The following is a 21,847-nucleotide window of genomic DNA, read 5'->3' as shown; positions in this document are numbered from 1 at the left end:
TTAGGCCTTTGTTTTTTAGTAAAACAGACTATGGAACGCTTCGTCTACAAGATTTGTACATAGAGCTAATGACTGGTTTGACCGATCAACAGGGGATGCTCACTTCTCCTAGGAATTCGATCCAACCATTGTTACCGCGGTCCGTGTTTTAGTTCTCGTCTCAGTTTTGTAATATTTATGAATTATTTAAAGTCTACGTTAGTTTTTATCTTCACTATTTTCATTTACTAGCTCTTTCTGTGCTTTTATACTTTTTTTCCTTAAGCTTTAAACGTTTTTAAAACACTAAAAATGTACACTGTACCTTATTTAGAAACAATACAAGGACAAAACGAGCGCCACCTGCTTCACTTTCTCTTCATGGAGAACCAGTACGATCCTCTGGAAAGACCAGTCGCCAATGAGACAAAGCCAATCATTGTAAAGTTTGGAATTACACTGCAACAAATAATAGACATTGTAAGTTGTTTTCTGTTTGTACAAATTATGAATCATTTTTCATATAACATAGGAAAGAATACTCCGTTAATTGATGGTTGAGCTTTCAAGACAAATCACAGAAATCACAAGGTCATGATTAGTTGTAGAATGGAGTAATTTTATTAACGTACAAAATACATCGTTATTGATAGAAAATAGAAACTGATAATAGCTTTGTAATTATCAGAAGAAAAAAATATGAAGATACCAAACAGAATTAATATCAAAAATCTATTCTAACGAAACACACAAGGAGTAAAGAACTCTAAAACATAAGAGATGGGATCAGGTGCCATGGAGGGGTAAGCGTCAGATCACACAAAGTCAAATTAGTTGTACACAATATCATCATAGAAGGAAGGATTTGCTTATTAGTTGATAGTAAAGATTAACTTTGATAATTTTAAATTCGTCCGACTTATATAGCCAAGTACGATTAAATAATCATTATAAAACGTAACATTATGATAATTTGACAGAGCCAAAATGATGAATATAAAAATAACAAGACTGTATGTAATAACCCCATTTCCAGTGTTTAAGTCGTGTTTGATTAGACCGTCATTACAAAGCAGAATTTTATTCCCAGCACCTATAATACTTACAATTTCTATTTTTATAAGATCTAATTAACTGACACAACTGAACAGCACACAGTTTTAAGCTTTTTTCCCTTTTATACATATTATTACACACGACTATATATAGGCAAAATAAAATACATAGCCTTCTCTAATTGGTTTCTGATCTGAAAATCCTGCATCTGGAATTTCTCTTAACAATGATTTATTTTGTTTTGCCTTTCCCTAACGGAATCGATATAAATAAATAAGTTTTCAGGGAAGAAAGTAGTCTTTTAAATCATTTTGGACGAGAACGATTTGTATTTATAAACCTAGCGAGAAAAAAAACAGTAGTTTTTAATCAAAGCGTCTTCAAAGGGAACAAATTAAGTTTAGGTTTAGGCTGAAAAATAGGGAAAATAGAGAAAGTGTTTTGTATTTTTCGATAGATAAATATTCTCGATATACAAGTGTATTTTTCTTCCTTAGCCAAAGTTATGCTTTATTTTAAATTGTGAAAATTAAACTTATTTTTCAAAAGGAAAATAAGAGTATATTGTTTTTAACACTTGCGTCAAAGATTGTTCAAACCAGACAATGTAAACGATGTGGTGAGCTGTACGGCTATATCAGTTACAAAGAAATACCAAAGAATGATTAGAATGGAAACATACCACAGAATACAACAAAAAGCTCAGCAATGAGATCTCAACTTATTGTTCTATTGAGATTTTAGGTCTTCCAGTAATGAATATTTATGGAATATTTACTTACCAAAACATCAAAAACGATGTGGTGAGCTGTACGGCTATATCAGTTACAAAGAAATACCAAAGAATGATTAGAATGGAAACATACCACAGAATACAACAAAAAGCTCAGCAATGAGATCTCAACTTATTGTTCTATTGAGATTTTAGGTCTTCCAGTAATGAATATTTATGGAATATTTACTTACCAAAACATCAAAATCCATTCGTAGGCGTAGAGGGCAAATATATTTTCTTCTTTAGAAAGTGCTTAAATAGAATTGACCAATATTTCTATCTCACTCAAGCCTGTGGTTCTAAGTGTTCTTTTCTGGTCTGGGGTTGACTTTTGTCCGTCTGTTCCTCTGCCACTGAGCAAAATTTCTGACAATTTGATACACTCTTATACCCTATATGCGATTTTTTTTATCAGATTTTATTGAATGTACAAAGAAAAAAACATCATTGTCATCAGATCAGGCCTGGGGGCCATAAAACTGAGACAAGCTCACTTTTGATCTCAGTCTCACATTTCCGCTATATATTCCTTTGGTAAAAGTGAGACTGAGATTAAAAGTGAGCTCGTCTAAGTTTTATAGCCCCCAGACCTGATCCTAAATAGAAGACACTAGTTTATCATATAACACACAAAAGGGATAGAATTTGCAAAAAATATAATTTTATTGTTAAAATTAATAATATTTAAAAATACAACAACATGCATTCATTTTTAACACGACCTGGTTACATAATGGCGACTAAATGTCTTATAACGATGGTCAAAACTTGTTGTTCAAACTACTAAACATTGAATAAATAGAAATTCTACAGTGGATGTATATTTAATCCTGGAGACAAATATTCATTGATTGTGTGAAATATGTATCTTGTCTCCTCGCGTAAATTGAAATATTGAATCCTACTCACTCTTGTATGAGTGAACACATTCATCAAAGAATATTAACGGATATCCTTTCAGCATAAGAAATCTAGTGATAAATATAAGTTTCAGAGGGGATGAAGGAATGCTTTATTTGAAGAAATATTACTTGTTTAAATTATCTCAATTTCTATACAATATCCCAAGTTCTTGATCGAAATGCATCACGTGATATTATCCATAGACAAATCTTTTACACGGAAATCCTGACAATTAATCAGGGACAAGTGAGGAGAACGGAATTCCCTGACAGTGGCCAGATAATGGAGTCAATTATGTAAATGTGATCTGTCAGAAGTTTTGTTCCGTACTTTTCCTCCGGTAGTTGACACTTTCTTAAATTCAGAAAACATGACGTGTAACTAAGTGATAGATTAAGGGACCTTACATCAGAGCAGTAATTCATCCTTAAACAAAACCACAAATACAGAAAATTCTCTTTGGATATATGTATATCCATTATACAAATGTCTACATCAAAATAAGAAGACTATTGCTCCAAACATATCTTATACATAATTTTCTCTAAATATTAAGCAAACATTTTTAAAAACAATCCTGCTTTTTGTAAGTTTCGACTAATACTGCATATTTCCTGAAAAGGAATCTTATGAAAAAAAATATGTATATTAACATTCGGCGCATTTATCTTTTATTCCTCGTAACTTTACTTTAAGGTCAAGATCTAGTAAATAACTTGAGACTAATTTTTAGTGCTAGATCCATTATGACGTCATAATCAATTTCAACTTTCTTTTTCCCGTACTTTACGGCTTTAGCAGAATTATGTAGAAAATAGGTTATTTTCATGACATTCAATTTGAAATCACATGAAAAGTAAACCGGATACCTATATTAAATTTTATATTGATTTAAAGAAGAGGCCATGAACATACTAATTACCGTTTTCTGAGAGACTGTAGGCAATCTGGATACATTTCCTTTGTTGAATATGAAAAAAAGTCCCAAATTCATGGCTGATTTTCTTAATTGTTCATTGAAAATGACAGTTTAAAATACAGTTTTTCATCTTGTTTACCTATAAATTATGCCCCGAAACACCTTATTTGACCAAGCTAAAGTTGTAAAGCATCAATAAAGGAATTTATTTCTCAGGTTTGATAAATCTGTAGGCACCTTTCATTTACTAGATCTTGACCTTAACACTTTACAACGTACTGAATTGTGACGCAATATACACTTAACGCCGACGTCATAGAAATACGACGTTACCGTTCCCTGCAAGCACTTTATAGCACCGCACAAGTTTCTCTAAAGTTTAGCGTAAATAATTATGACGTAATATTTTAATAAGATTATTACTTTTCTTATTTTATGAGATTTTAGCAGGTATAAAACAGAAGTGAATTAACATAAATTAAATTGAAGATTAAATTTACTTTTCAAATTGCGCGTGAAAATGTGAAAATGCGTAATTGCATTGAAAAGGTATATGCGTGATTTTGCTTTAGAAATAGGAAACGGTGTATGCGTTAAAATGCGTGTCTGCGGGGAAGGGGGTTTATGTTAATGAATCTTAAGAAAAAAATGATAGTCATAATTGAAATGTAATATCCTCAGCATGCGTTGCAATGTAAAAAAAATTGTATCTTAACTCGATAATTTTTCGATAAATGGATAGTCATGTATTTTAGTGAGATTTATCTCTCTTATTCGACTTTTCAATTTTAAAAAAGCTTACTGTATATTTTGAAACAAATTTTAAAAAAATCAAAATAAACAATTCCCTGTTATACAAAGAAATGTTGGTTCTGTTTTTTGTAATATAATTTTTTTTATTATTATTTTAAAATTTTATTGTAGGATGAAAAGAATCAGATTCTGTACTCCAACATTTGGTTACAAATGGTGAGTTTTAACAACGAACTTACAATGAAACTCCATATGAGATATATGTAGATAACGAACAGTATTAAAACCTAAAAGTCCATTAAACTATATAAGTTTTGGAGCAGATAAAACACGGGTCTCTAAAAGATCAGAGGTGGGAGCAGGTGCCATCGAAGATTTAGAATATAATAATGGGGAAAAAATACACATCAAATATATAGATGTGTACTTTAACATCAGGGTTATATTGTTTTGAATTCTTTATTTCTTGAAAATGTTTATAAAAGGAAGAATTTCAAAGTATTGAAATATCTACTCAGCAGTTAATTTGATTAGAAAAATTATCGGAAATAAGAACTTAATATTTTTTATGTCTCTATTATGTAGTCTTACTTCACATTGAATTTTTTTCTGTCCAAGAAATGGCATGATGTTAACTTGGTCTGGGAGCCGCGGGAATTTGGTGGAATACAGGAACTCAGAATTCCGGCCAAAAAAGTATGGAAGCCAGATGTGCTGCTTTATAACAGGTGTTTATAGGATGTTCTGGCAAAATATCTGAAATTCTTACAGAAACTGTAATTTTCAAATTGTTGGTCTTGGTATGCCTTTAGCACTATCATCAATAAATATTGCTACGTAATAGTTAATTCATAACTGCATCTAATACATAACTTTGCCAATTGTTATACACACTTGGAATTACAATATTTAGAACTACATTAAATTATTGGTACTTGTAGCGCGGACGATGATTTTGACGGAACTTACCACTCAAACATCATAGTAAATAACAGAGGGGAAGTCAAATGGATTCCTCCAGGAATGTTCAAGAGCACCTGTCAGATCGACATCGCTTGGTTTCCATTTGATGAGCAGAAATGCGACCTCAAATTTGGTTCCTGGACATATGATGGCCGTTTTCTCGACCTCATTTTTGACGGATCTTCAAATGGCGATGCTTCTGACTTCATAAGGAATGGAGAGTGGGATCTATTAGGTTGTATTTTTGCTGTCAGTGTTTGTCTTCTAATCCATTGCAATTTTTTTATGGCGTTATCGTTACATTTTAATGACGCTTAAAGGAAGGAATCTTGATTTGGAATGGTAAAGATGAAAATAATGAACTTAATATAACCTTGATATATTTTAGAAAGTGTATCGGGATGAGAGATCTTTTTCTCTTTATGAATGTAACACGTGCACCACGCTAAAAGACCTGTTTTAGATATTTTATCCAGTAATCCAGAAGGGATAAAAGAATTATATATTTCATGATCAGTAGGTACTGTTCTGTGTTAGCAAAGCACGTGACAACGATGTGGCCTTCAACTCGACATTTGGATATGTCGACGACGTATTGCCAATTAACATATTAACGATATATCCTGGTGAGCTTGAGATAAAGGATACCACAGAGTCTGACACACGTGTTTCACATTTGGGTATTCTACTTGAAAAAGATGATAATGGTAATCTAATAACCAAGCTCTATGATAATCGTCATGACTTTAACTTTTCTATCGTCAACTTCCTTTACTTTATATGCAACAATGTACCTTCATCACCTGCATACAGAGTTTATGCATATCAGTTGATTCGATACGCAGGCATGTTCTATGTATGAACAATTTCTAAAACGAGGTAAATTATTGACAAACAAGTAGTTGAAACAAGAATATCAGCATTCTCGTTTAAAGTAATAATTTCGGAAGTTCTTTGGTCAATACAATGATCTTGTCAGCAAATACAATTTGGGGGGGGGGGGGGGGGGGGGCTAAGTGTAAGAAATATTTTAGACCTTCAAAAATACCTGACAAGCAAAAAAAGGGAATATGTCTACTGTCCAAACACCAAAATCCTATTTCAAACTTCTTTCATTACCTTTTTTTTCCAAACACCACCACTTTCCCTATTTTTTTTTTTTACCCATACATGTACTAGTATACTACAACGTGTCCATGGAAAAGGGGGGGGGGGGGCTAAACCCACACCGCAATGTTTAAAGCCTATTCTAAGTCTACGTTTGGAAAAAGGGTTAGGAATCTATTCTACGTTACCCTGCGTCCGGATTACATTGTGTCTATGTTTGGAAAAAGGGTTAGGAATCTATTCTACGTTACCCTGCGTCCGGATTACATTGTGAATATAACCATTACGTGTTACAAGTGTACCTTTGTGAGGAATCTGTTATAAATTACAACATATGTGTCCGAACTCTATTTCAAATTTAACCTTTACCCGTTACAGGTGTTCCGGGGGTGAGGAACCAGAAGTCATACGAGTGTTGTCCTGAGATTTATATCGATATTACCTACACGATCCATGTTCAGCGCCGGACGCTGTATTATGGCTTTAATATCATCATACCCTGTGTCCTCATCTCCTCCATGTCTCTCCTCCTGTTTATGTTACCACCCGACTCCGGCGAAAAAATATCTCTAGGTGAGGATCAGTACCACATAAATTGTGACGTCACAGGAAATACGAAAATACGGCTTATCTGTTGTCAGATTTATTCAGTTTTATTAGAGTAAAATTTTGCACTCGAAATTTCGTTGTTCATAGACTAGAAAGCTGTCAGGTTTATTAGTATCTTGTTTATCTTGCAATTCTTGATTGCATACCTGAACAATGTTTTTAATGCTTTGTAAATTGTTTGATCGAAAAGATATTCTACTTACTTAATGTCGATCTATGATTTCAAGGTAAACAAAGAATTAAATGTGGTGAGTCGCTTTCTTAGAACTGTAGTAGCACTGGACCAAATTAAAAAAATAAATAATAGCAAAATAAATCAATATCAAAACTTCTGGTTCTTTCTGAAATATTTTTGGTTCAGGATGTAGAATCTCTCTCTTTTACTCTTCTATGTGTGCTAGCTAAGCTATTTAAAGCTATTGATTTTTATGAAGCATGTGCTTTCATCAGCTTCTGAGCAGATCACATTTTGCATATTTCTGATCAAGCTAATCTTCTCTATACATCATCAATTCTTCACAGAAGCATGGCTTGGGGTTACTCACGGAATATTTCCCAAATGAAGCGACCAAGGCTCCCTTTCTTCTGAAGTTTGATATCTGTTTATATTTTCTGGCTTGTAATTTAATTTTCTAAGTCGAGTTTTTATCCAAAACTCAATTAAATGGCCAAGAAATAGATCTGCCAAATTCAAAAGTTACTCAAGAGAAATTTATCAAATTAGAACACATATTTCAAACCGTATAATTAACAGACAGTTCATTGCTCTTCGAATTGCACATGATGTATCTATTCGAAGGTGCAGTTATACAGATCACTGATAAAGAAACGCATATATAACAATCCAAGGACCAAAAAATTATTTCTGAAATTAAATAAAAATATACAAAAAGTTATTTGCACTTTCGAAAATCAACTTTTATATCAGGTATTGCATGAAAATGCATGTATTTACGGTTGTTAAAAAATACAGGAAGGCATTCTCTTTTGCATAATTTATAAACTAATTTATCAAGAAGTGAGACAACTTTTCTCATATTTATTAGCCATTTTAAATTCTCCACATTTTTATTAATATTCATTTATAAATTGCTTCAAAGATAATTGATTTCTTTACATAAAAAAGGACACAAGTTTCGATTATCTGTGATGCATAATTCAAAATATAACGAGTTTTATTAAACTTATTGATTTCACCAAATGGAATAAACATGTCGGCAAAAAGACTTGACCAGTGTTACTTTGAAATGTATATTCTTGAACACTAATTACATTAATTAATTACAGGAGTGACGATTCTGTTGTCTCTTATGGTATTCCTGTTACTGGTAGCAGAGACGATGCCACCCACTTCTGACGCTGTTCCTTTGATTGGTAGGTAATGTCACGTGAGCATGCACATCGCAAACCACGTGATTTATGTATTTTGGCTTTACATTGCACCCAGTGTTTCAGAAGTTCATGTCGTAATTAATTAGTGCTGTAGTTTATGATCAGTGCCAGTTCGATCCTCGTTAACATTATTTTTTTCTTATTTACAATGTGGAGGGGTTAATTTATTTTTAATTTAATATAATCATCATCTAAAGGCTTGAAGAAATTGTACTAACGATATCTTACAGGCATTTACCTAAGTCTTGTACTTATTATCTTACGGTAAAATTTTACCTGAGTCTTGTGTTTTTATCTTACAGGTATTTATTTTACCTGTTTCGTGTAATTGTATCTTACAGGTATTAATTTTACATGAATCGTGTGATTTTATCATACAGGTATATACTTCTGCTGTATCATGATCATGTGTTCCATGTCCATGATGTTCACAGTTATCGTTCTTAATTTTCATTATCGGGGACCAGAAACTCACAGTATCCCTTCTTGGGTAAGAAGTATGCATTTTTATTTTGGAAAAGCATTAAGGCTTATTAGTAGCTATATATTCTGTATGGGAAAACAGATGTGTAATTATTCAAAAACTTGGGGGAAAATACTGTTGTACTTCAGCTTGACGCTTAAATTTATACTTTCATGTGTCGACTCCAAATATTCCAAATGAAGTAGTAATAAAAGACATTAGAATGCTTTTGACATGTGATACATATGTTGATGTTAAACTGACGATAAACGTTAATAACAGAACTAAACTACATGTAATGACAAATAGATGATTTCAACTTTTCTATCGTGATCTTCCACAATTTATGGAGTAATATTAAACCATCACTTGCATATGGTATATATATGTCTAACAACCTGAATGGGTAATTTTCTACCCATTTTTGGTTAAAGTCAGAATTAAGCAAAATCTATGATTGTCATAATACAACCGAGCACTGAGTTGTATTTTGACTCCCATGTTTTAAAGTCCCCTTGTTATAATAATAAATTAATAAATAAATTATAGTTAACGTCATATTGGCAGTATTTCAGCCAGTATGTTATCTCTACCTTTCACTTTTATCTTGAAAATAAATTTGTAAACTTTGTGTTTGTGTCAAATTTCTTGATTTTAAAAGAATACTGGTCTTCAAAGTCTTTTAAAACTTAGGTAAACGAATGGATCAACGGACGACTTGCCTGGCTACTATTCATGAAACGTCCAGGACAGCAAAAACACAAACACACCAACGATACGATAGAGAGGACGCGTCTCCATGACATCGTGGTCCAAGAACGACAATCCAGGTGTCTGCTATCGGGACTAGAATTTGAAGATGAAATCCGAATGGAAAACGGAGCTGTCCCCAAACCCGGAGATTCACCATTCCTAAGCACAAAATCAGACCTTTTATCGATTTTAAGAGAACTGAGAAAAATTACAACGAGGTGTAAGAGAGAGGAGGAAGAGGTGATAGTGCGGGGGGAATGGCGGTTCGCTGCCATGGTGATTGACCGCCTCTGTCTCTGGATTTGTGTGACCTTTACTGTTATATCTACTTTAGCTGTTCTGTTTTCCGCCCCGAATTTAGTGACAACGTAAAGATAGTCTACTACATTAAGGAGAACAATATGAAAATTTTTTAACACACTCATTTTTACTTTGTATTTTCACATTGTATTTGAAACTTCCATTGTGAATAAATGGTAATAAAAGCAAATGCTTACAGCATTTACACTGGACGGTTCCTTGCGGCAGATCTGTACTCTGGTTGAAAAAATTTAGACCGATAAACCAGAGAGCTACAGATCCAAGCATTGTAAAAATCTAAGATTTACGCCGCCGTTTTAATGTCTTCCCCTGCTTCAATTATGATTAACCTTAAGTAACAATTAACAGCGGGAAATGATTCAACTACATGAAAATATGAATATAGGAATTCAATCTTTGATTTCTCTGAATGACACAATTACAGAGTATTTTTTACTTTAATGTTGGTGTTCGCCAAGGTGAAAATATGTCTCCTTCTTTTTCCGTATAGATTAATGACCTTGAAGAGTTTCTCTCTGACAGAAATATTATTGCTTTGCAAAGCATAACTGACGCTATTGAAGAAGTGTTATATGTTTATCTCAAATTTTTTATTTTGTTATATGAATATGATACTGTTATTATGTCTGAAACAGCTGAAGATCTACAAAAAGCTTTGAATTGTTTTTATTTGTATTGCTCGCGTGGAAGCTTTATGTAACCAAGACAAAAATTTCCATTTAAGAGTAGCACGCCTGGGTCTGTGGAATATGGGGAGACTAGGCGATTCCCATTATATATGTTCTTGCAAGAATGATCTCTTTTGAATTCAAAAACTAGGGGCAACCTTTCCCTATGGATGCAATGACAATGCCGATAGTGTTGGAAATCTTTCCAGTCCACAGTTTCACAATGCAAATGTGATAGGACTTTTAACCATACACAGAGACGTAAGCGTAGTCATGGGCATCGGTCTTACAATAAACCTGTAATATACGATGTCGCTTTTGATTCATTACTGTCGTATGTAAATAAGAGTTAGGTTTACATTGTGCCTTTGATACTGTTAAAAGTCTTCTTGAAAAGGCCAAGGAAATTTTTATTCCTAGACACCAGAATATAGACTTGGATCTGTGATTGTGGAGATCATAGGCTTTTTAAACCCGCGCATTTTACTGAAGAAAATGCAGCTTAAACAATAAAACTTTTCCTTAAACTTCAATATACCAATAAAAGAGTTGACGCGGTTAATATAAGTAATATTCTTAATCACAAAAGGGCCCGTTCTTGTATTCCACCATATTTCAAGTTAAGACTACACCTTGTATTTCCTACAAATATACATCTACACTGTACCATTGCTTCTAAACTTTTCAATCTCAAAAAAACTCTACCTGACCTGGATAACGAGTATCTGAAACATAATCATAAAACCAAACCTAATCATAAAACCAAACATAATCCATCGTGTTCATGTTCTTTGCCCTATTACGGAAGCCCATTTAGGACCTATCAAAAATATTTTTGAATTCGTTATAACGATTTTTAGAATTCGTTATAACGAATTTAATTTGTTAAAACAAATTTTTAGAATTCGTTATAACGAATTTAATTTGTTTTAACAGCCTTTTAGAATTCGTTATAACGAATTTAATTTGTTATTACAGCCTTTTAAAATACGTTATAACGAATTAAATTTGTTATTACAGATTCATTGAATTCGTTATAACGAATTTAATTTGTTATTACAGATTTATTGAATTCGTTATAACGAATTTAATCATTCTGTTATTACAGATTTGTTGAATTCGTTATAACTAATTCAACGAATTTAGTTATAACGAATTCAACAAATCTGTAATAACAGATTAAATTCGTTATAATGAATTCAACAAATCTGTAATAACAGATTAAATTCGTAATAACGAATTCAATGAATCTGTTATAACAAATTAAATTCGTTATTACGAATTTAATAAATCTGTTAAAACAAATTAAATTCGTTATAACGAATTCAATAAATCTGTTATAACAAATTTAATTCGTTATAACGAATTCTAAAAAATCGTTATAACGAATTCAAAAATATTTTTTGATAGGTCCTAAATGGGCTTCCGTACCCTATAACTATAGTCCTTATGTACACGTTATTACAGGTGACGTAAATATAGTTAATAATGAGTACCTTAGATCACTTATTTAAAAAGGTCCTAAATATAGAGAACCCCGATCCTTCAACTGGCGTCGGAATTTCATAAATATTATGGAAGAGTACACCAGACGATGGGTCAAATATGAAAAAAGACGTTGACACCTTGTCAGAATGGATTAAATGTATCAGGTCCATCTTAAAATTGCGTATTAAAAGATTGAGAGGCAATATGAAAAACCATCTATCTTTCTGTATTCAAAAATCCAGAAGTAAAAAAAAAGAAATAAATAGATTACAAGATCTGTACGTACTGGTCCCTGCTGTCAAAGCAGGTAACAACATTCTCTTCGTTTGTAAGGCTCATTATATAAATTATTTTAGTAGAACTTGAATTTAATTTTATAAGTGGTAATCCACCTTATACTCATAGTTCCCTTTCTAAGGAAGAAATTCTTCAAAGTCATATGTCAGTTTTGAATATCCCGAAGAACCAAAATTTGTACTACCGTATACAGCTATATATATTGGATATATTGGATTCCGAAACTTCATAAGAATCATTGCAAACACAGATACATTGCGGGTTCCAGTAAATGTTTAACCAATCCTCTTTCTTTATTCCTCACTAAGATATTGACAGTAGTGAAGAAAAAACTTCTTGAGTACCGCGCAGCAATATATTCAAGAAGTGGTGTGAATCAGATATGGATACTCAAAAATTCCAAAGAACTCTTGGACAATTTGAAATCACAAGATTTTACCAAAATCAACAGCTTAAAAACTTACGACTTTTCAACTTCATGCACAACCATACCCAACGACAAATTAAAGTCCATGTTTTTAATTTCATTGACAGCTGCTTTTTCAAGGAAAATGGGACTCGTAAATTTAATTACACTGTCATTGGTCATTTGCAAAATAATTTTGTTAAAACAAATTCTGTTGCACACACAAGTACTTTAATTTATCGTGCAGTCTCGTATAAAGTCATCATTTAATAAGTTCTCGATACATTGACCTTGTCAGCAAATACAATTTATCATTGGGTCAAATCCTGACTGACGTTTTTCATACTAATTGTTAGTTCATTATTTACACACTGAATTGGCGACGGATTTTCCTGTTATTTCCCGATCATGCATTACAAGGAGCACATGGTAGGTGTGACTGGTTGGCAGGGAATACTCACACCTCCATGGCACCTGATTCCACCTCTGATGTTTTGATGGTCCGTGCTAGCTCTGCTCCTATTCCCTATTGTTTTATGGATTTTGATCTTGAATACTGTTTGTTATCTCCAAATGTTTCATTTGTATATTAAAATTTAGAAGAAATGGCACTGTCTGTCCTCAACATTTCCACATTATATTCTATACTTTGTACATATGTATATGCCTCTCATTTATGCTACTGTATCATATATTAATTATTTTTCACAGCTATGACGACTTACTTATTTACAGTACCTCATGTGTCACTGATGTTGGTGGGAGTGAAATAAATGAATTTAAACTTGATTACAATTTAACTTCTTCCATTCTTTAAACTTTATTTGCCTTTAAGATTTTGCAAAAGGTTGATATGTTTAAATTTTATTTTTACGATAGCTCCCAAACTATGCGAGGATTAAAGACAAAAGTTTTTACATTTTATAAATATATAACTTATTAACATATAGAAAGTATCAGCCGACAGCTTCTACTATAACTTGTAATGCTGACTTTCTGAAAGTTTTTGTTTTACCCTTTGGCTAGCCCAAGCCATGGGCTAGTCAGGTCATTCAATTAATTGAGGTCTTCAAAGCGTTTACAAAAAGACTCCTTAAAATTACATATATTTAAGATAAACCCTTTAATAGTCAGTTGATGGAGAATATAAGGGCACAGGTAATTTAAATTATAGAGAGGGTATTTATAGGCAGTTTGCCTGTTGTCCAATCTATTAAGTGTTCTGAATAAATATTGTTTAAAACACAGTTTAGGTGATTAGGTAAGTAGCCAATTGGCATCTACTGGTATACCCTTTTTTCTCGCCAATTCATGATCGGGTGCAAAAGGGCTTTGATTGTTTGTCTGTTGTTTAACGTCCCTCTCCAGAATTTTTCATTCATATGGAGACGCCACCAATCGATGGTGTAGCATTGCAAATTATATTCTTATACTCGAAACAGAAAGAGGGGAAAACATATCGAAAATTGAATTGTGCGTTTAGTTAAAAGATATGTACATCACAATATTTTTATCTTATCATTTTAAGCTCTACTATTCAGAACCCAGAAGAACTTTTACGATAGAAAGACATCCGTCTGTCAAGCTGTCCGTGCGTCTGTAATCAATTCTTGAAAGCACTCCTCGACCTATCATTGTGGTCTGATTTAGTATAAATTGACACACAAGATCCATATATTCTGTATATATGAATGATGCTGCAATGATTATCAAAAAATAAATTTCTGTATAAGTTTCTCCGCCACTTCACCTACATTTTGCCCTGAGTCAGTAGAATTTGGCACACAAGTAAACAACACAAAGAAACAATGGCTTTTAAATGTTACAAAGTTGTGCAAGCACCATCTTTGTAAGCTAGATCAATTAACAAAGGAAATGAATTTATATTGGAATACTAGTATTGTTTTAAATCAACGTTAAAAATATGGTTTAAAAAAGGATCACAATAGCAACAAAAATTTGTAAAGAAGATATTAATGATGATATAAAAGACACATATAACATGTTGTTAAGATGCGCAGCATATCATAAAAAGCAAGATTCCCTTTTTTGATTTACATTTATTACCTTTAAGAATCTTGATTATGGTTCATGTATTTTTGAATTTGTATTTATTTATTTATGGTATTTATCACAGAAACTACACAAGACCTAGTGTACAAGAACTATAGTGTAAGTAACTGATTATGAGATCATGCAGATTGAAATAAACTTATTTACAAAGTCCTGTACATACATACTAACTTCCACTTATCATATGTAAAGATATACATATACCTGCCCCCCTGTGTTTTTTTTTTTTTTTTGGCCAGTTAGAGCGAATAGCATATAGTGCGTACATTGGTAAAGAGACACAACTGTTGCTATGACAGCCATGACGTCATACGGATTCGGTGGTTACGCTATTGTTCTTTGAAAGATAAAAATAGACATAATCTAGTAGCATCACTAAAACAATAGCATGACTGAAACCCAAAATAGATTGTATCTACATGTGCTCCCTCTATTTTTACATTTCCCCGTGTTTTAGGGCTTACAATGAGGGATACGAAGTTTTCCTCCAAACTGAATGTTTCAATCAATATGGTCTTCTTTATATCCGAATAATCAGGGACTGTATATTTTGTCAGATTGACCGTTGCATTCTGATTTTGTGATGTGTATTTTCTTGATGTATTTTTGTGATGTGTGTCCCTCGTTTTGTTATAACGACGTTTGCCGCGCTATCAGAGGACCGCTGATGATCGATAGTCCTGTGTAGAGGGATACAGACAAACCCAGAGAAATACAGAGAAATCATGGCCTCCTCACGGCTACTGTCGTCCGTCTGAAGGCTAAATACACCATTAGAGGTTCCTGTCATGTTTCTTCTGCTTCTGATTTTGTTTGGCTCGGCAATGGGTGAGTTTACTTACTTATCTAGATATATGTATACAAATATCCCTGTTATTCTGTACCCCTTTCCATCAATAAGAGAATATCTTTAATGTATAAAAATTTGCAAATCAATGGAAAGCATTTTGTAAAAATGTTAATTATAAAAGTCATTTTGAGATATTCTTGAAAGATATTTATACACCTTGTTTTGTTCGTTCATGATTTTTTAAATATTCGACTTTGACTGAAGCTGCTGGTGGTAATGTTATAGGAGTTATCTCCCTTGTAACGTAGTCCGTGAGGTTATTGATGTGATTTACTGTGTGAATAGTGTCACCTCTGACGCCATTGATTCCCGGGTTCATGTGAGGTCATTGTTGGCAGACTTCACTGATTGACATTCTTCCGTACTTTCTCTACTGTCCCTTTATTAAATAACATCTTGACAATAATTTCCATGAGACGCAAACAATGCATATCTAGGGTGAACAAACGTTGAAACATTCAAGTCAAATCTGTGGCAAATATTTACTGTATTCAAAAATGGGCACCATGAATAGATTTAGAGTTTTTTTTTTGCTCTACCGTTAAATGAACAGAACTTCAGAAGAGCTTGTAAATATGCGATAGTAAGGTGTCCGTCATTCGTCTGTCTCTTTAGAAGAATTGATTTCAATATAAATTGGTGCACACGTAGACTACACTAAGATACATAAACTAGTGCATGGATTCTTTATTTGAACAGTTGTCATAGTTACTAAAAATAGAACTTTAACTTACTACTTCTCCTGCAGATTTAGTCTGATTTCAATATAACATGACAAACTTTGTTGAAACAAGTAGACTACACTAAGATTCATAGTTTGATGCATTGGTTTTTGATGAACGGTGTTGCCATGGTTACAAAATATAGAAATTTCTGTGAAATTCCTTTTAATGGCTATTCCTCCTACGGTCTGGTTTCAATATAATTTGAATCACAAAAAGACTACACTAAAGATACATAATTTTGTTTTGAGTTTGTAATTTTGATGAGCAGTGCTTCCATTTTAACAAAAAATAGATATTTCTGTGAAATACTCTAAAAATGCTACTCATCCAACAGTTTTGTTTGCTTTTTATATAAACTGGCACACACAAAGACTACCTGAAGCTACATAGCTAGAGCTTTTTTATGCAAAGTTTCAGATTCATTTTTCTCTTCCTTTATGATACTTACAAACCACTAAAGCCACAGTCTCATCGAAGACTTCTGGTTATATTATTTTTTACAAAATACATTTCTACTGTCATAGATTTTTTCCTAAAATATTGAAACAGAATGAACATAATATATTTTAAGGTCATCTGTAAACTCAGGTGACCTATTGCTATCCGTTTTTGTCCGTCGTCTTGCGCCTTGGGTTAACATTTGAACATTTTCAGCTTCTTCTCTGCAACCGCTCAACCAGTTTCAACCAATTTTGGCACAAAGCATCTGTTGGTGAAGGGGAACAAAAATTGTGAATTTCATGGTCCCTACCCCCCTGGTGCCTGAGGGGTGAGGCCAAAACCACTAATATTAATGCAATCTTTAAAAATCTACTATACTTCTGGACATCAATAATTTAACCATTATATTATGGAGTGTGCGTACAGCCTTACAATGAATTTAAAACATTACAAAGTTCTGCAAGCACCATCTTTGTTAGCTAGATCCATTAACCAATGACATATATCTATACTTGAAAATAGAATTTAAAGGTCTATTTAAGTTTTAACGCTTTAACAGTTTGTTTTAAACAGGATCAGAATTCATACAAGGATTTTTATACCCAACGCAACAAGTTGCGTGAGGTATAATGTTTTTGACACGTCAGACAGTCAGTCAGACAGTCAGAGTGTCAGTCAGTCAGTCCGTCAGTCCTGTTTTTTTTTTTTGTTTTTTTTTTTTTTTTTTTTTTTTTGTTGTTTTTTTTTTGGTCAGCGCAACTCCTCATAAACCGCTGCAACACAATTGTCAAACTTTGCAGATATTTAGGACATAATGTGTAGAGGTGCATATTACCAGGAAATTTCGATTCCTTTATTTTTCCGGGAATTTCAGCACTTCGACTTTTGGGGGAGCGTGGGGTATTTGAGCTTGCTCACTTTTTCTTTCATTTTTAAAAGAAAAAATTAATTATGATATTCAAAGACACATATCATATTTTGTTGAGATCGAAAGATTTCCTTTCTCATTAAATTTACTTAAGCATCTTGATTGTGGTTTCACTGATTTATTTAAGGAATCACTTAAGGAATCACTGTCTAGTTAGTGTAGTATGCCAGGGCATCAAAGATAGTGGGAAACATGGGATAATTTGCATAACGGGCGAAGCCCGTTATGCATAAATTATCCCATGTTTCCCACTATCGGGCGAAGCCCGTTATGCATAAATTATCCCATGTTTCCCACTATCGTTGATGTCCCTGGCATACTATACTAACAAGACAGTGAGTCCTTATATTTCCATTTCATTGTGAAATAAAATTGTAGAATTAGACATTAAAAATGTAGACTAATAGATTTAAATTACACTAGGACTTCTAGGCCAATTTCAACAGTCCACGCACACTGATGTCAAACACAAAGGCAGCCGCATGAGATTTTCATGCATATTTGGCCTCCTGAGTGTCAGAAACAGAGACACATGCGCACGAGATTTGCATGCGTATTAGGCCTCCTTAGCTCCTGACCTATCGAATTGCCTAATTTACATTCCGGTAGAATTAACAAGATATCAACTCCGCTAACTTACAAAGATATATCGATAAGAAAAAAAAAGATGTGTTTGTGAAACACTGCGCCCTGCTGTAACAAAGTTCGAAAAAAGCTATTATTAGCATATAGGTCACAGTCAAGGTCTCAACGTCATTGACCGTGGTGTCATTTGAAAGAACTTGATTAGTGGAGTATGCATACCAAATATGAAGTCTCTATCTCTTATGCTTGAAAAGGTATGCGAAGGTACGAAAAAACTATTTTTAGCATACAGATTACAGTCAAGGTCACAGTCATTGACCTTTGTGCCTTTTGAAAGAACTTAATTAGTGGAATTTGCAAACCAAATATGAAATCTCTATCTTTCATGGTTCAAAATTTATGGCGAAGATTAAATTTTGCAGACCAAAAAGCTATTTTTTAGCATAAAGGGCACAGTCAAGGTCACAAGGTCATTGATGTCATTTGAAAGAACTTAAAAAGTGGAGTATGCATACCAAATATGAAGTGTCTATCTTTCGTGGTTCAAAAGTTATGGTGAAGGTTAAAGTTTGCAGAAAAACAGACAAACGGTATATGCCCCGGATTTATCGATCCCGGCGCATAAAAATTAGAAATGGAAAAAATATATATTTGTATCTATTTATATTTATAATATTCATCACAATCAATGCTGTACTTTGATTCACTGATCAATGAACCCGACCGGAGAAGCTTTTATGGAATCGCTGTAAACGCGGACGCTTCTATAGTACGATGTACAGTTGGAATCTTTATTGTGATAAAATCGTCAGCTAAAACGAGGACAAGATTCGTTAAACATCTCGGGAACAATTTCATGAAGCCACTGAAAAAAAATATGGAATGAGTTATCTCTCTTCGAATATTAAATCGATTAACATTTTTATGCATCGATGTTTTATGTCTAGAGAGAAGCAATTAAACCGATTTTGCATTTTAATTGTATACATGTGTTGTTTTATAGATTTGATATTATAATATTATTACATGATTTATTTTTGATCTGAAGAGAACGAAAATTATTTCTGCAATACTTTCATTTTATTGCTCCGAAAAAAATATGAGTACTACAGAGCTGTGCTAAACGTGTACCATCAGATCTATTTTCCAATGATAGATTTCTTCCGTATAAATTCAGAACAGATGTTAAGTCTCAGCTGTTATGGGTTATATGTATCAAAACAGCCCGATTTTTTAAAATGACAAAACTAAAGGCTAATCGGAAATAAAATTTTACAATTTTGATGTGAAAGTATACTATCTGTCAAAGAAGGCAGATAAAACATGAATATTTACACACATAAAAAATTTCTTAATTTAATTTCGGTCTGAAAGACATGTATATGGTCCTCTTATTGTAGTCCTTTTTTAAAGATCAGCAACTATTAATAGGACAGCAACTTGTCGCCACATGTTTCATTAGATATGAAACGCGCATACATGTATAATATTTTTCCATTTGATTACATATAACTTTATAATAAATAACTGTCATATGATATTTAATAATCAATATTACGATTTCATTTTTTAACTTTTATATACAATATGTTAAAATATTTTTGCAGATGTAACATGATATTTTTTATGAATAGGAATATGATACTGGGACGGTCTTTTTAGCAACATTCAAATCTAGGAAAGTGCTGCAAATCTATTTGAAATACATGAGGAGTCATTTGATAGTTGACCAAATTATATTATATACATACCTCAGTATTAACTTAGCTACTTGTCTCTATTATAATTAGATATCGTTTAACGAATTTTTAGTTGAAACCGTTTCTTTAAGAAAATTGTACAGGATTAATTTTGTCTTATGATTTAATGGAATAAACATGTCCCATTACAGTTAAAACAAGTATAAAAGTATTTTAAAAACATGACGTGCAAATCGTTAACGGATCGGATATGTTCGCATTAAAACATAAGTTTTTGAAAAATATTATTTGTACGTCTCCTAATGGCGAAGTGAATGTCTGTTGTTTTAAGGATGTTGTTGGTATCGTCAATAGATAAGAAAGTCATTATTTACTTCGCTGGGTAACAACAAAAATCATCGGCGATCATCGGCTTAATCTCAGTAATCATAATTCTAAGAAAAACACTGAGGGGATCCAAAGGAAAGCCAATCTTCGGGGATTATCTTCATTAGATCATTGATGTCGTAATCTTTAAACCAAGGAATATTTTCATTGTCAAAGTTTGGAAAATGTTTTCTCAAATTATCCTTAATTTTTCAATCTTGTATATTGGGTTAAGAACTTTTTGTGGTTTATCTTATTTTTTAGACACATAATGGATTAAATCAAACAATTATAAACTTGATATTTTAACTACCGAATACATGGAGATCTTTTCCGATAGTAAGGAAATCTTTTCCAATGTTTCCAAAGTTTGGTTGAAAGCTTACAAAATTTAATATGATGATTGATAAACTTAAAGAGCTTATAGAAGCCAAATGAGGAAATGTGGATTTGAAGATCAAATTTAGAAAATAATGACACATTTGAATTTTTACCAGACTGTACCACAAAATGGGGTTTGATAAGGATATTTATTATGTGCAGTGCAGATGTTTTTTTTTCTTTGAAATTCTTCTTAGTGTAAATTGAGTAATTTTAAGTTTCAAGACCATAGGAAAGCTCAGGTTATAAAATTTTGACACATTTGAATGGCTTTTAATAATAAATGTCAGCTGATGAAGTTTGGCATAAACATCATGAACAACTTCTTTTAAAGCTTTTTCGTTTGTTTGTTTGTTTGTTTGGTTTTCTCCAACCGAGCTACAAATTAAAACGCAAAGCAATGCAAGACAAAACGAGGGAAGTACACATATTCCCTTGAAGGTGGATTATAAAAATCCATTTTTCATACGTATTCAATTCTCAAACATTTTTTAAAAAATAATTTATGACAAAACGTAAGTATTTTTTCCGTTGTCTATATTTAACAATGCATGGGACAAAAGGTATATTTTACCTCAATCCGATATTTCAATGACAGAAACCCTGTTATTTTATCAGTGTAGCAGAATACGACAACGTGATTTTACGAGATTGAATAACAAAAATCTTGAACACAAGTTGAAGCAAGGTTTGTGAACTAAGAGGCAAGCGGGATTGTTTTGATTACATCGGAATAATTCATTTAAATTCAGGACAATTAGGATTTCTTGCTGAGCAGATAATCGAACCAAGGAAACAGAAATGTGTGGCGACTGAAGGGACAAATCGATCACGATTTAAACGAATCTTAAACAAATCTTAATTGAATGTCTACGGGCACTTGTTTCTAGTTCGCTGCCCTCTGTAAGCGAGGAAGGATAAACACTCGCCTGGGTGAATTCACAAT

At 32.7% G+C, this 21,847-nt stretch overlaps 1 protein-coding gene across 1 annotated transcript in view; it reads left to right on the top strand.

Annotated features, from left to right (window-relative positions):
* LOC134238351 (neuronal acetylcholine receptor subunit alpha-7-like) overlaps nucleotides 1-10,155 on the top strand; it is a 31,787-nt gene extending 21,632 nt beyond the window's left edge. Inside the window, exons 5-12 of the mRNA XM_062720478.1 lie at nucleotides 314-459; nucleotides 4,557-4,601; nucleotides 5,004-5,113; nucleotides 5,327-5,583; nucleotides 6,834-7,028; nucleotides 8,352-8,438; nucleotides 8,837-8,946; nucleotides 9,613-10,155. Of these exons, the coding sequence (XP_062576462.1) occupies nucleotides 314-459; nucleotides 4,557-4,601; nucleotides 5,004-5,113; nucleotides 5,327-5,583; nucleotides 6,834-7,028; nucleotides 8,352-8,438; nucleotides 8,837-8,946; nucleotides 9,613-10,044 (1,382 nt within the window). The 3' untranslated portion in view covers nucleotides 10,045-10,155. The remainder of the gene's footprint in view (nucleotides 1-313; nucleotides 460-4,556; nucleotides 4,602-5,003; nucleotides 5,114-5,326; nucleotides 5,584-6,833; nucleotides 7,029-8,351; nucleotides 8,439-8,836; nucleotides 8,947-9,612) is intronic.
* Nucleotides 10,156-21,847: the final 11,692 nt, after the last annotated feature.

This window comes from Saccostrea cucullata, unplaced genomic scaffold, assembly GCF_032062105.1.
Source record: "Saccostrea cucullata isolate Sc308-1 unplaced genomic scaffold, CSIRO_AGI_Scuc_v1 ctg787, whole genome shotgun sequence".
Lineage (NCBI taxonomy): Eukaryota > Metazoa > Mollusca > Bivalvia > Ostreida > Ostreidae > Saccostrea > Saccostrea cuccullata.
This window is presented reverse-complemented; position numbering and strand designations above follow the sequence as displayed.